Genomic DNA, 14,266 nt, shown 5'->3' on the forward strand with positions numbered 1-14,266 from the left:
ATAGAAACGACAGTAGCTAGCTTCACCAGAAGAGGAAGAAAGACTTCTATAACTTCACTTCCCTCCACTCATACTCTTTACCTGTGGGGCTGTATGGTACTTTAGCTGGACTTTACACCAGCTCTATTCACTGATAGCGTTACTGGCTCTTTTCCAGCATTTCTTGAAAGCAGCTCGCACTCACCGCTGCGCGCCTAGTTAGGCTTTGAAATAATAGGAACAAAGATCTTCCGCAATCAATGTTGTACTCAAATCCTCTCTGGCCGGAGAGGGGGATCTCTTAAGCAGAGTATTCCGAGTCTAGGGCTAGTGGAAGCGTTGAAGAGGGATATCGTTTTCAAAGAAGGCATGGGGCCCTTTCGTCTTTGTAGAGACTTTCACAATATACCAAGTGGATAATACCATCCAAGAGAGAAGGCCCATAAAAAGAAGCAGGCAACAAAACATCTTGATTTATAGGAATCAACGACCTCGCCACTGCAAAGGAGGAAGTCGAATGATTTGGATTCGGACAGGCTGTCTCGACAGTAAGAAATCGACATCATCATCTGTCTTTCATGATGGTGAGAGGCAAGATTTCGTGGTAAAGCACAAACCAAGCATAAGTGGATAGCAACTTATACTATGGAGGCAGAGTCTCCTCCCCTCATTTCGCAGCTTCTTTGCTCTGATCCTGATCTCTCTTTCGAAATTGCTACATGATTTGTGAAAAGTGAACAAATAGGTCAGCCACATAAAGAAGAATATGGGTGGTGTAAGCTTTCCCGCCTGATCTTTACCTAAAAAAATGGAAGTAGCTCGATTCCAGTATCAAGGAAAATGGGTTGTATAAATCTTCTTTGAGAAAAAGTTAAACACTAGGAAAAAAGATTCTTTTTAGTAATACTTTATAAGCATGGAAGACCCTAGCAACGTTAGGTATTACTAAAGATGAAGATCGAAGTCCATCCAAGTCTAGAAGTAAGCCCGAGACAAGTGAACAAAGGCTGGCGTAAGCACAAGGGCGAGCTGAAGAAAGCTTTTGAAGAAATTGGTTCTGACGTCGAAGATAGGCTAGCTAGGACTGAAGCTTTGAAGCGGATTGGTACTGCTTTTCCTTTGGGCTCAGGCATGGTTGACAAGCGGGACTTTCCCTTTTTGTTTCCCTTCGGAACTGGAACTACTGCTGGAGCATCCAATTCGTCAGTTACTGGCATGTCTGTGGTGAAAGCACCTTTTTTCAAAGCAAAGGCGCGCAGCGTTTAATTAAATAATGGGCAAATCGGGAGTTTGCAAGCTACGAACTTGTGGTAGTGTAGAAGAAGGTCCGGCATATCGAGGAATAGGAGCCACACCAACCATGAATGGTCGAATCGTCGAGTAGTAAGTAGTAGGGGAAGTTAATCTTCTTCTTTTTTCGAAGCTGTCGGTTCATCCTAGTTTTTGGTGAGTACTTCAATATCTTTACCATCCTTTCCCTTCGCCAGTCTTAGTTCTTAGAAAATCAAGTAAACCACTGCCCAGGATTTCTTTCTGGGGCTCGCCCCATCCTATAATGTTTCACACACCAGAAAAAACCAGAACGAAGCAAGCTTCATGCGTGGTACCAGATAGATGTCATCAAAGACAGATCACTGATTCGGAGACTACCTAATAGTATGATCTATATCATCCAGGTGGAGTATGCATGAAAGAGTCCGAAGCTTCTTTCGTAACTCCCGGAATTTCTTCGTAGTGGCTCCGTTCCATGCCTCATTTCATAGGGAAGCCCAAAGTGGCTCTATTTCATTCTATTTCACTTCCTATCATTTAATATCCATCCCTTTGGTCTTATTGACATAAGAGATGTCATTTATAGTCTATCTCTTTCTATATATGGAAAGTAAAGAAATTCTCATCGAAACATCGAGAAATTGTGCATATAGAAAACTCTAAAGAAAGAAAAAAAGGAGACCCATGCCATGATTTTCAAATCTTTTCTACTTAAGTAGTCTAAAGTAGTCTAAGTTTCTCGATGAGGATAATTAATTCGGTCGTTGTGGTCGGACTCTATTATGGATTTCTGACCACATTCTCCATAGGTCCCTCTTAGATCTTCTTTCTCCAATCTTGGGTTAGGGAAGAAGGAGATATTCGCGACTACTGGCGGTTTCATTATGGGGCAGCTCATGATCTTCATATCGATCTATTATCCACCTCTGCATCTATTCTTTCTTAGCTAAAGGGGTGGATTTTTCTATTAAGTTCAGTTTAATCGATTGACTGAACAGCCAGCACCATTAATTCATTCATTCATCCTGTAAAGAGGATATAGGAGACCGCCCCGAATAGTAGGGGATTGCTGGCACCCTTATAGTGGTCCCCTAAAAAGATAAGAAGAAAAAGATAGAAGAGATTCCTTATATCGATATTGCTATAGTATCTATATATTATCATATAGAAAGAAGCGAAGGGTAGCGATTCGTACTGGCTCCTATCCTAAAAGAAGTGCTTGAACTTTTTTCATATAGAAAGAAGCGATAAGACATGGATCCTATTCTAAAAGATGTGTAAATGTGCCTGTATGCTTTTGTCCTATCGGAAAGGAATCTATTCTAAAAGAAGTGTAAAAGTGCCTGGATACTGGTCGACGTCATGTGATCGCTACTAAAGATAGAGTTTCCTTGGAAAAACCAAGGCCAGTTCAAAGAAGTCTTTCTGCTTGGAGCAAGAAGCGGAACAAGAATAAAACATTCTTCATTTATGGATAACCAATTCATTTCATATGTAGGCGCCGGAATCATTGTTTCGGTTGCCATTTTTTTCGCTTATAAAGCGGGGTGGGGTCTTAGAGACCATTCCCACGCATTGAAAAGAGAAATGCTCTCTCAAAAGCTTGAATATAAGCTAAAAATGCTTTTTGAGCAAACTTCAGGTAATGCCCAATTGCCGGAGGGACTCGCACTCCAGGATATAATTAAAAATATGGTTTTTCCTGGGGACTCTATAGAGGAGCAGATTCTGACATTAAATCAGATCTATCTTGATCTGGTCGTTCATGGCCACGCTAGTCACTACTTTATAGACATTCTAAATTATTTGAATTAGCAGTTGCCACACTGTAGGCAACTAGCATTTGGTTTTGTCATGGAAGTTCGAATTTGTTTTTCGTTGGAAAAACCAACGCCCACCCCTATCTCAAAGTCTCCCTTTCTCTTTTCGGGATTGGGAGCAGATCTGAAAAAGATGGGAAATTCCGCGATGTTCAATAATTTTTTTAGGAGGAGCCCTCGCCGTGTATTGGATTTTGAGCAAGCAAGCGCTAGATCAGCTGAAAGTGCCGCGTGGGATCTCCCAAGGGAGCGCCGTATCTTTCAGTTTGATGAGGCGAGTTTGAATTCCACCAATAGTTCTATTCCTACCACCACAACAAGTTCTGTTAGAACTATGACAGAAAGATCCAATGGTAGTGTAGTTAATGAGAATGATGCGGGTTCAACTGGAGGAATTTATGAAGACCATCCAGGTCTTAACCCGACCGATGAAAGAGTAGTGGAATATCAAGCGGCTATACACGAGGAAATGGAGAGATTGATGATTGGCAGGAATCCCACAGAAGTTCTGGCTGCGGCCGAACGTGTACACGGGGAAAGCAATGATCCAGAATTTCTTCAAGAGCAGTACCAGGATTTAGTGCAAAATGGGACTGCAAGTGAAGCCTTCCGGATAGGAGTGCAGGAGAGCCCAGGAGGAGAAGCCGTCCCAGCCAATCCAGGAGAAGCCGTCCCAGCCAATGGGGATTTCGCGGGCGGCACTGGACCAGTAATTGAAAGCCCATTGGATCAATTTTCCATTCACCCAATTCTGGATCTGAATATAGGCAACTTTTATTTATCATTCACAAATCTATCCTTGTCTATGCTACTCACTCTCGGTTTGGTCCTACTTCTGGTTTTTGTTGTTACGAAAAAAGGAGGGGGAAAGTCAGTGCCAAATGCATGGCAATCCTTGGTGGAGCTTATTTATGATTTCGTGCCGAACCTGGTAAACGAACAAATAGGTGGTCTTTCCGGAAATGTGAAACAAAAGTTTTTCCCTTGCATCTCGGTCACTTTTACTTTTTCGTTATTTCGTAATCCCCAGGGTATGATACCCTTTAGCTTCACAGTGACAAGTCATTTTCTCATTACTTTGGCTCTTTCATTTTCCATTTTTATAGGCATTACGATCGTTGGATTTCAAAGACATGGGCTTCATTTTTTTAGCTTCTTATTACCAGCGGGAGTCCCACTGCCATTAGCACCTTTTTTAGTACTCCTTGAGCTAATCTCTCATTGTTTTCGTGCATTAAGCTCAGGAATACGTTTATTTGCTAATATGATGGCCGGTCATAGTTCAGTAAAGATTTTAAGTGGGTTTGCTTGGACTATGCTATTTCTGAATAATATTTTCTATTTCATAGGAGATCTTGGTCCCTTATTTATAGTTCTAGCATTAACCGGTCTGGAATTAGGTGTAGCTATATCACAAGCTCATGTTTCTACGATCTCAATTTGTATTTACTTGAATGATGCTACAAATCTCCATCAAAATGAGTAAAGTCATTTTGCATAATTGCATAAAAACGAGAACTGGTCTAACAAAAGAGAACTACATATGGTCTGAGACTCACTTCCTTGAAAAGAGGAAGACTAGTTATGTAGGCAGTTACCGTGAAAGAAATGTATCTTTATCGGTTGCTCGACCAAAGCCGGTCAATAAGGCAGATCCGAATGCCACAATACCGGCTGTTCAATTTTAGAAAGGCCCATCTCCTGATTGTCTCAAATCGAATAAAACTCTTTAGCAATTGGTCTGACAGAACGGATGGTAAGGTGGGGGACCCATACCTTTATTCTATTCCCGTGCTTAGAGCGAGTGAATGAAAAGCTACGCCTGCTGCTTGTGTTGATTGAAAAGAAACCTGTCGGGAGACAGATCGATGTAGGCGCTCGTCCACTGTTGGCGGTGCTACACCATAGATTTGTACCTAGGAGCAAGAACCGTGGCTTCAGGATCAGCTAAGGGTTAATGGGGTTTCTGATACCTTCTATTATTCGTTGAAGCAGGTTCTTTGACTCGGTAGGCACAGCTAGAAGTCACACGAGGTACGCCGGATGAAAGTTTCCTTCTTTCCATGATGGATCTGTGGCCACGAAGCCACTAATTGCCGAGCAACGTTTGAGTCATTTTTGTTTTTTAACTCGACTACTCTTTATTGAATAGACGAAACAAGTTCTGCCTGCAACCTAGTCAGACAGAGGCTTACATCGAAGCAAAGTTCAGTGATACTAGAGCTAAGAGCATGGCGTGCACACACATGTGCCGCTCTGTTTGCTTCTCTGCGAACAAAAAGAAATTCAAAACCCTGGAACACGGAGCATAACTGCTTCATTTCTTGCACAATCTGGAACACAGCTGACCGCTGTTCCTTCTCCTCCTGCCATGCTGAAACCACTGTCTGGCAGTCAGTCTCCACACACCTTCTGCATCCCCGCTTGATGTGCCCATTCAATCGAATCCCAGCAGGCCAGTAGCTCTATGACGAATGGATCCTGAATATTAGCATACTGCTTGCACTTGGCTCGAATGAACTGGCCTTGATCATCTCTAACAATCATTCCAGCGCCAGCCCTCCCATTCACAAAGTCGACTGCACCATCAGTATTTACTTTAATCCAAAAGTGACGGTTTCCATCTCGGTACTTCTGTCGGTACCACCACATTTGACAATGCAGGTACTTCCAATGCCTTCAACAGCTCCTCGACCAGTTCGACAGATTTCTGTGGTTGATACTGAACTTCCCCATGGTGATAGCTATTCCTGCTCTCCCCCAAATTGTCCACATAATTGAGATCGCCACTGCAGCATCCCTCTTGCTGACCACCTTGTGATCAAGGATATCTTCCGTCCATGTTGCAGGGTGTAAATTCGGCACTTTCAGGCCAAAGTGATCCTTTGCCATACTCCAAAACATTCTTGCATGGTCACATTCCACCAGAGCATGGAACAGGGTCTCCATCTCATGACCGCACAACGGGCAATTACTAGTCTCCTTCATGTGACGTCTTCTCATCTCCCCGCAGCTCGGTAGCCAATTTTTCCCTCCACCAAAAGATACGGATTTTTGGCATTACCTGTAGGCGCCATAATGCTTTCCAGGAAGCCTCTTTACCATCAGCATTACTTGCTAGATGATCATCAGAATTCTTTTGCTCCGACAGTTTCCGGTAGGCTGACCTGACTGAAAACAAGCCATGCCGATCCCAAGCCCAAGCCCAAATATCACTATGTTGTCGACGGGGTCGGGGCATGCTCAAGATCGCTTCTGCATCCGGCACCAGAAACTACTACCCTCAAGAACAGAAAGAATGGAGTGAGTGATGCCCTGGCAGGGTATCAGGAACGGATCATAGCTTCCTTGCCAGAGAGTCAAGTTAAGACTATTCTTGGGAATTCCGACCTGGCTCGCTCAATACAAGCTGACTAAGAGGTTGAATAAGCTGGCCTCGGGCATAGTTTACTAGGTCGGTCGTCCTTGGGCAAAAAAGACCAGGCTTGGAGTAAGAGTGATAAGTACCTGCACCTGTATAAGTCAAGTAATAAGTGGCAAGCTAAGCAGTAGTAGTAGTTCCTGTCATTCAATAATCAATCTATACACCAGACTCTGTTGCTTGGTTTGATGGATACCCGGCCTAACTCATGGACATGTTTTTTCATACGTTTGGAAACGAGCTTTGAAGGAAGAATTCACATCCGTTTCATCCACTAGGTAGGCTTATTTTACTAGTCAAGCAAGTATCGGACAACTGCGAGCGAAAGCAAGAGATGTTTCTCGAGCTACAGATGTGATTGGTTGGCCATGCTCCTCTCCTACTAATAGAATAGGGAAATAAGAATCATCAGCTGGGACTTTGACAACGTTGTATGGATAGGCTGGGACGACGTAAGGATTAGCTTATTTTTCTGGCTCGCTCCGAGCTTAGTTTGGTTATATAGGACCAGTTTATCTGCCTGCTTTAGGTTCGAAAGTCCAATTCAGTCTTCTTCACTAAACGCTTTACTCTCAAGATGAATAAACTCGTTCCCTTGCTTGTCCGAGACCTTATTCGATAGTGGTGTACGGCAGATTTCATTACTGTTGCTAATAAGTCAGTAGAATAAGTATGCCGAGCTGCGGGCGCCAATTCCCTTATAAGGAAAGGCTGCAAACAATAGGTTTGGTTTCTGTAGGCAGAGCGCTATCCATTTGCTTATTATTGAAGCAGCCAGGCAGCACCTTATGCACGGGCTCTGCTATCCCCTTATAGCCGGGTTTGCCATCTCAAAATGGAGACTCTGATCAAGAGAAAGCACCCCGCCATATCTAGCTAGCAGGGGGAGGAGGGACCCCCCTTCAATGTGGAGACACGGAAAGGGAAAGGATTGAGTAGGCCGGAAGCCCATTTTCAAATAGGTTGCCTTCAGTAATCCGAGTACGCAAGTAGGGTCTCAGTGATTATGCTAGAAGGGCCAAGTGGAGATGCTAGTGTCTCCTCCTATGTAGAGTTTTCATATAGCATCTACGGAGTCTTCCTTCCATGGTCGATCAGGCCTCCATAACCTACTGTTGTCACATCTGAGAGGTAAAAGCTATCTATCCAATCCAATCCTTCTCCAAAATGCACCATGACCGATCCAATTACTATAGAGCCAGCAACATCCCCTAAAGCCAATGCCACTCTCATCCTTTTTCCAATTCTGATTGTACTGGTAGCATGTTGAAGCTGTGGAATGGTGTTTGTTGGTGAGTAAAGAGCCCATTCTAGAGATGAAGCACCACAATCTAGATTCCAGTTTTTCACTTCGTTCGTTACTTTCCAGCTTCAGAAGCAAGCCTATAGTAGGTAGTAGGAAGGCGAGTGATGGGTAATCTCAGTCGGTAAAGAAAGGTACTAGGGATTGACCTAAAGCTACGACGTTGGAGAAGTTCATAGGTTCACACGTTGAAAGAAGAACGTCGGATTGAGACAAGAAAGCAAGTGCAAGGCATTCAATAAGGTAAGCTAGGGTTGGCAGAGAAGATGGATAGAGAAGAAATATAAAGAATCGAATACAAAACAACTCCGTTGATTGAATGTGAAAGCTTTCGGCCCTTCTTCTTTCTCAACTTTAAAGCTCTTGCTTAAACCAATTGGGAGTCCTCCATCTCTCTTAAAGTTTGAAGTACTCATTTCTTTTTTTCATTCCAATTCATGTCCTGAAGCTTTGCAAGGATCGAATGTTTACCTTTTCTGATTGAGCAATCTCCAATCACCTTAACCAAATTGAGTAGGATAGGCCAGTGGGCTGACCTGCTATAGAGAATTGTTTCAAAAAGAAAAGAAGATAAATAGTAGATTTGTCCTCCAAAGCCAGTCTTCATAAATCTATAGGGATCAATCTCACTGCAGGAAAAACAACTGAATGAGAGAGAACTTACTGCTTTCTGTCCTCGCATAGCACCAAGAATACATTCCTGCTGATCAAACAAAGTCTTTCCTCTTTGGTTGGTGATAGTCTGGCGAAGCATTTAAGCTTCAGTACCTGGTTTTCAACTGGTTAGTCAAGTCCTCTATGGCTCCTCGGGCAGGTAAGGGAGTAGAACCTGTACGGATCCTTCCATTCGAAGCAAGTACTGCCTGGCTCCTCCTACGATATATGACTACGGCCATGTTTAGATTGCAAAAAATTGCAACCCGATGAATAGTAGCGCTTTCGTCTTATTTGGTAAATATTATCCAATCGTGGACCAACTAAGCTCAAAAGATTCATCTCGTGATTTCCAACTAAACTGTGCAATTAGTTATTTTTTTTTATTTACATTTAATGCTCCATGCAAGCGGCTAAAAATTGATGTGATGGAGAGAGAGTGAAAAAACTTAGAATTTGGAGGTGATCTAAACAAGGCCTACGATTCCTAGCGTGATTCCTATCCTAAGCATTCCTTCCTAGGTGCCTGAGCGGCTTCCTTTCCTTCCTCGGCGAATAATAATCAGTCTGTTCGTTTGGCTGTGGCTTGTCGTAAACGATCGTAAATTTCTAGCCGGAACAGTATTTTTCTCACACAAACCAGCCAGCAGTACTTCGTCACGAACCAGAGCAATGATACGAACCAGCCAACCGAACAGGCTGAATGCTATCAGGAACAGCACTGACAAAGGGGGTTGGGCGAGCTAGAGCGAAGGGAAATAAAGAAAAAGCAGATGATACTATCCCTTTGACGGGTGCCCTTAACGGCTCCTATCTGGTCACCGGGTTAAACAATTGATTCCTCTCAACGCATTCCAGCGGTAAAGTGCTTGTCGTGTTCTTTTTCTAATTCTCTATTGTATTCAAGCAAGAGTCCTTGGCATCCTACGAAAACATGCGCTCGTCATATCGATAGCTCGCAACGGAAGAGGAGGTACTTTCTATTCCAACTGGTTAATCCGATCTATTTTACGGGGCGTACCCATCCAGTGGGGATGACATTTGAAAAGATACCGCTATCGTAAGTGCTACTTATCGCTCGTAGTCTTCGTAGGAATATCAATAAATATCTGAATCGTAGTCATAGGAAGAGCTCATAGTCTCGGAATTGCTCGCCCGACACTAAGGCAATTATCTCTGTTCCCGAAAACCAAGTTCGCCCTGTTCCGCAAGCCATTTGCAACTCCAAGGGATTAGTCTAGTGATGAATGCGGAACTGTTTGGGATGCATTAAAGCTAAGATCAGGTTTTGGAGTGTTTAGAGCTCCATCTTAATAAGTATCTTGCCTCCAGAGGTAGGTTACTCTCTCGAATTCCATATAGGGAAACGAACTGTAACACCTCACCTGATTACCGCATGAGCCATAAAGTTGGGAACTAGGAGCAAACCACCTTACCTAAGTAGGGCCGGCGTTCCTAGGGAACCCTTGCCTTTGAGTTGGATTTTGGAAACGAGATGTCAAGGGCTAATGGAAACCATAGGGATGAAATGATCAATTCTCTCACTCAGCTTCAATAAGCAAACCAAAAGTCTCAAGTTTGACTATTCCTGATATCCGATTGTCCGGGTGTGCCCACATATCCAATTGAGTCCTCAAAAGGCTTCCCGGCAATCAATAGTAGAAGCTAACTGTCGAGTCGAGTCACTTCACTTCGTACTCTTAAAACAGGTGTTTAGATGCGTTCCTTGCTTCAATTCAAGTGGGATTGTACATCTCCGGGTTTAAAGCTCTATTTATGGGCATCTACATCTCAATTCTATAAGATGGGTTAAATGCTCAATTCAATTGTTTAAGTCGAAATCTGCGTTGAAACGAAACCATTACACAAACCTAAACTCTAGACTTCCTGGGCAAACTAAGTGAGAAAATCTTACTGTTTTTGTTATCCAGGGCAAATGAACATACAATTCCTTTTGTCAAGGAAAAAGATCTGTTCTGGTCAAGCAAGTGGGCAAAAAGAATAACTATTAGCTTTTCTATTTCCGGAGTACTCTCTCATCGTTAGACCTAGCAGGGAATGAAATGAAGGTATTAAAAAAACCATATGATGAAAGGAGTCCGTCCTACCTTGGATAGCAGATTCTAGGTCCGTACGGGTTGAGTCGAGGGAAGAATCTCATATATTTTTTGTTCAGTAGAAAGGTCAGTTTAATTAAGTATATTTTTCAGTATAAAGGGCAAACTAGAAAACAAGTAGGAGATGGAATTCAGGTTGACGAGGCAGTGACGTAGGATAAGGCTCTTTCGTGAACCAGACTTTGTCTATCTTAGAGATCAAATTGGATGATAGATTTTTCTTTTTTTTCTTGGGAATGGTCAAAGCCTTTCACGGTTGAGCAAAAGGTCTCGGGTTCGAAAACAGAGATCAAAGACTCTGTCCTCGCTTCGATATTGTTTTCATATTGAGGGATTAGTCTGCCATCAGTGGTAGACTGGGGAAGAAGGCCGAGTGGATGCTTTCCAGCAAAAGAAAACATGACGTAGTCATCATGCCTAACAGAGAGATTCGCCTTGGTTCTGTCTATCGCTCTATAGGGAAAATGACTCCGTTCTGTCTCCATTAGCTAATCAGGCTTGCATAGGAAGGGGAAGGAAGATATTTTCTTGCTTCAATCTCATGTCCTTTATATATGCTAACATATCCTATTCCCTGCATACTGATGACTTGCGTTGGCTAACAGCACGTCTTTCAGCAGCTCACTAAAGGATGGGCTATTCATCTCAGTCCTCATGCTTCCGTCTTCATATCCCGCCAGAAAAGAAGAAAGGCGAGTCTTTGCTTTGGCAAAAAGAGAAGGAGCTCTTCTTGCCCATATGGGAGTGGAAGCTTCAGTGTAAGCGGAAGCTAGACTAGAAGAGAGATTCATCCTAGGCTTTGCTTGGCCCTACTCTAGTTTTGGTGCAGCTAACTAAGGGTTGAATTTCGTGACTTGATGAAGAGGAAGCTGAGTATCTTTGGTCTTCAAGAGTCAGGCCAATCCAACCGCTTGCTCCTGCCCAACTCAGTCTCAGTCGTACCATAATGCGCCTGGACTCAACACTTTTCTTGCTCCAAGACCACCCTCTAGCCCTCATGTCAAATAGATGACAGAATTGTAAACAATCTTAGAATGATTTAAGCTGAGGAACATAGAGGTCTCTCCCACCATTTTTGTCATATACCTCTGGAATAGTGTTGAAATCACACGCCACTAAGCAGGAGCCTAAACCAAGTGGTTTATCTTAGCGTGCTAGCCGCTGCTTCATTTCGTATAGCGATAACGCTTTCTCTTTCTTAGCGCTCCACCCCGCGGGGAACTCTGGTTGCGCTTTGGTTGGCTTTCTCTTTTTTTCTATTTTCTCTGACTTGACTCAGCTTGACCTACTTGACTCAGCGGTTAGAGTATCGCTTTCATACGGCGAGAGTCATTGGTTCAAATCCAATAGTAGGTAAAACCGGCCCCCCACTTTTGCCCTCCAGGAGCTCGAAGCGTTGCAGTTGGCTGCGCCCAACCCTATTTGCTACGACCTGTACTGCCTTCCTGTGCTGAGTCATACGGTCGATTGGTAGAACACCACATGCTACAATTTCATGTCTCGAGCGAGCTATAAAATGAAGGGAAAACTAAGCCAGGATAGTCGTATAGTACCAGCTCTTCACAGAATATTAGGGTTTGGAAGTGCTTTGTCTTGCCTGGAGTCGAGATAGAATAAAATTACTGAATCAAGTGGATGGATAAAAAGCTCCTGGGTCATCCCGGTCAACCTATAAAGTAAAGGGAAAGTTCAAGTCAATGTTTTGATCTATGCTATGTCATTCCAGACCAGCCCTCCCTAGTGCTGATGTAGTGGCTTATTATTTCGCTCTTCTTCTCTTACTACGTTTATACCTGAGAAATAGAAAATAAACCATAATTTTATTTTAGTATTACCTTCCTATTTGTATAGTAGGTCTAGTCTTCGGAGTTCCTAACGTTCGAGTAAACTTCCATTTCTTTCTCCTTAGAAAAGTGTCTGTCCTTCCTTCTTCTTACCTACCATCCTTCGGTGATTGAGAAAAATCTCTGTTATAGCTGCCATTTCTTATTCATATTAGACCACTGACCAAGAGGAAACCATAATAATAATGAGAGATAAGATGCAGCTCACTTGGAAAAAAAACCCTGTTCTTAGTCCTTTACTTGTGTTCAGCTTTGTCATTTGTATGACAATCCGTTCTGTCAGACCCATCATAGGCCGTGTAAGGTATTATTGCCTTCACTTCAACAACTGAAAAAGTTTTTTCTAAAGTCGCCACTAGGACACTTGTTAGGAAGGCCTGGGAATGACCCTCTAGCCCTCCAATCTGAAAAAGCAGGAATGCAGGAAAATCATCACATTAACTACGCCATTCTTGAGCGCCAATCAGTATCCTCCTAGATTCTCATGTGTTGAGTATCAAACAAAAGATCCCATGTTCGGTTGGTCAGATCAATTCGGCTTTACCCATTCATTGTTTTATCGAGGCAAGACAAAAAGGGACAGTTTTCTTATCTTTTGAGGTCTCAACGAACGGTTCTTAAATCATTAACGGGTGCAGAAATGGGACAAGTTATTACCGGTTTGAGGGGACAATGGTTTTCTAGGTTGTTTCACCAATCTGTTGAATTGGACTGGAGCTCACGACCGTGAAACCCCTCGTTGTTTGATGGCACCTATCTTGTTCCCTTCGGGGAGAAATACTACTCTTGTTTTTCTTGTTCATGTTGTTCTTCTTTCTCGAAGAGATGGGTGCACCGCCTTGGAGAAGGTAGTGTCCCTATCGACGACTCCTTTCCATTGTATGGGAGGATATCTTATTTGTTGTAGCTGAACTGATGTATGAATAAGGAGAGTGTGAATGGGGATTGGAGAATGCCTTGCAATGAATTATGGATCCTTCTTGTATGTCCCCGAGAGGAGCCTCTAATGACCTTTTCACACCAGTTTGAGGGAATCCAATCCAGGTGGGAACTCCTAGAATGGGGTTAGAACTTGTTTTCTTCATAAATATGGGGAATCTGCCATCGAACTACCACTGGTATGATCCGTCTTCGATTGACCAGCATCAGGTATCGGCTAGTGGCATTTTAGAAAGCTTCTCTTCCCTTGTTGGGTTCCTACCGTTTACTAATAATAAGAGTAGTGGTGCCTTTAGATTGATTTTCTTGTCTGTCTTTGAACTTCGTAAACAACCGAGGGAAGATGAAATTCTTGACTTACCCCAAAAGCGAACACATTTTGAAACGGGGGAGTCATCATCCTCCGGTCAACCCGGAAGCCCCTCAACTAGAGGCGGGGACTCTAGTGGCTTCCCCCGTCCAAGTAGAAGAAGTGAAGCAAGGACACCAGAAATGCAGGGACATAATTGGAATTCAAGATGAATCACGGTAAACACTTGTAGATCTTTCAGCTACACCATATGACCTAAAGTTATAATAACTATTCATTCTGGTATCACCCCTCTAAGCACCTCTTAATGATCTTAATTACCTAAAAAGAGAAAAGACTGGGACCGTCAACCTCAATTGTAGCAGGGGTAATGTGCCCAAGAGCTCCTATCCTAGGCTTTCCCAGGCACCTAAACTAACCTTGACATAGCATTCCTGTCTACACCTCTAGGCTACGAGCAAATAGTATTTCTAATACATAAATTAGAGTGCTTTGTTGGCTAAAAGACTATGGAATTAGAGAAAGAAACAGTAGAATTAGAGAAAGAAACAGTCTCCCACTGGCAATTCTTCACAAGTTCAAAACTTAACACGAACCCTTCACTACG

At 43.0% G+C, this 14,266-nt stretch overlaps 1 protein-coding gene across 1 annotated transcript; it reads left to right on the forward strand.

Annotated features, from left to right (window-relative positions):
* The first annotated feature begins 1,894 nt into the window (after positions 1-1,894).
* On the forward strand, positions 1,895-4,778 carry LOC136458862 (ATP synthase subunit a-like). Its single transcript, XM_066458771.1, has one exon. It carries the CDS (start codon positions 3,106-3,108, stop codon positions 4,555-4,557), a length of 1,452 nt encoding a protein of 483 aa, XP_066314868.1. The 5' UTR covers positions 1,895-3,105; the 3' UTR covers positions 4,558-4,778.
* The last annotated feature ends 9,488 nt before the right edge of the window (positions 4,779-14,266 follow it).

The sequence above is a fragment of the Miscanthus floridulus genome, chromosome 6 (genome assembly GCF_019320115.1).
Source record: "Miscanthus floridulus cultivar M001 chromosome 6, ASM1932011v1, whole genome shotgun sequence".
Taxonomy (NCBI): Eukaryota; Viridiplantae; Streptophyta; class Magnoliopsida; order Poales; family Poaceae; genus Miscanthus; species Miscanthus floridulus.

Excerpts from the sequence above, each read along its gene's own strand:
- LOC136458862 (XM_066458771.1), top strand. The coding sequence starts at position 3,106 with ATGGAAGTTCGAATTTGTTTTTCGTTGGAAAAACCAACGCCCACCCCT.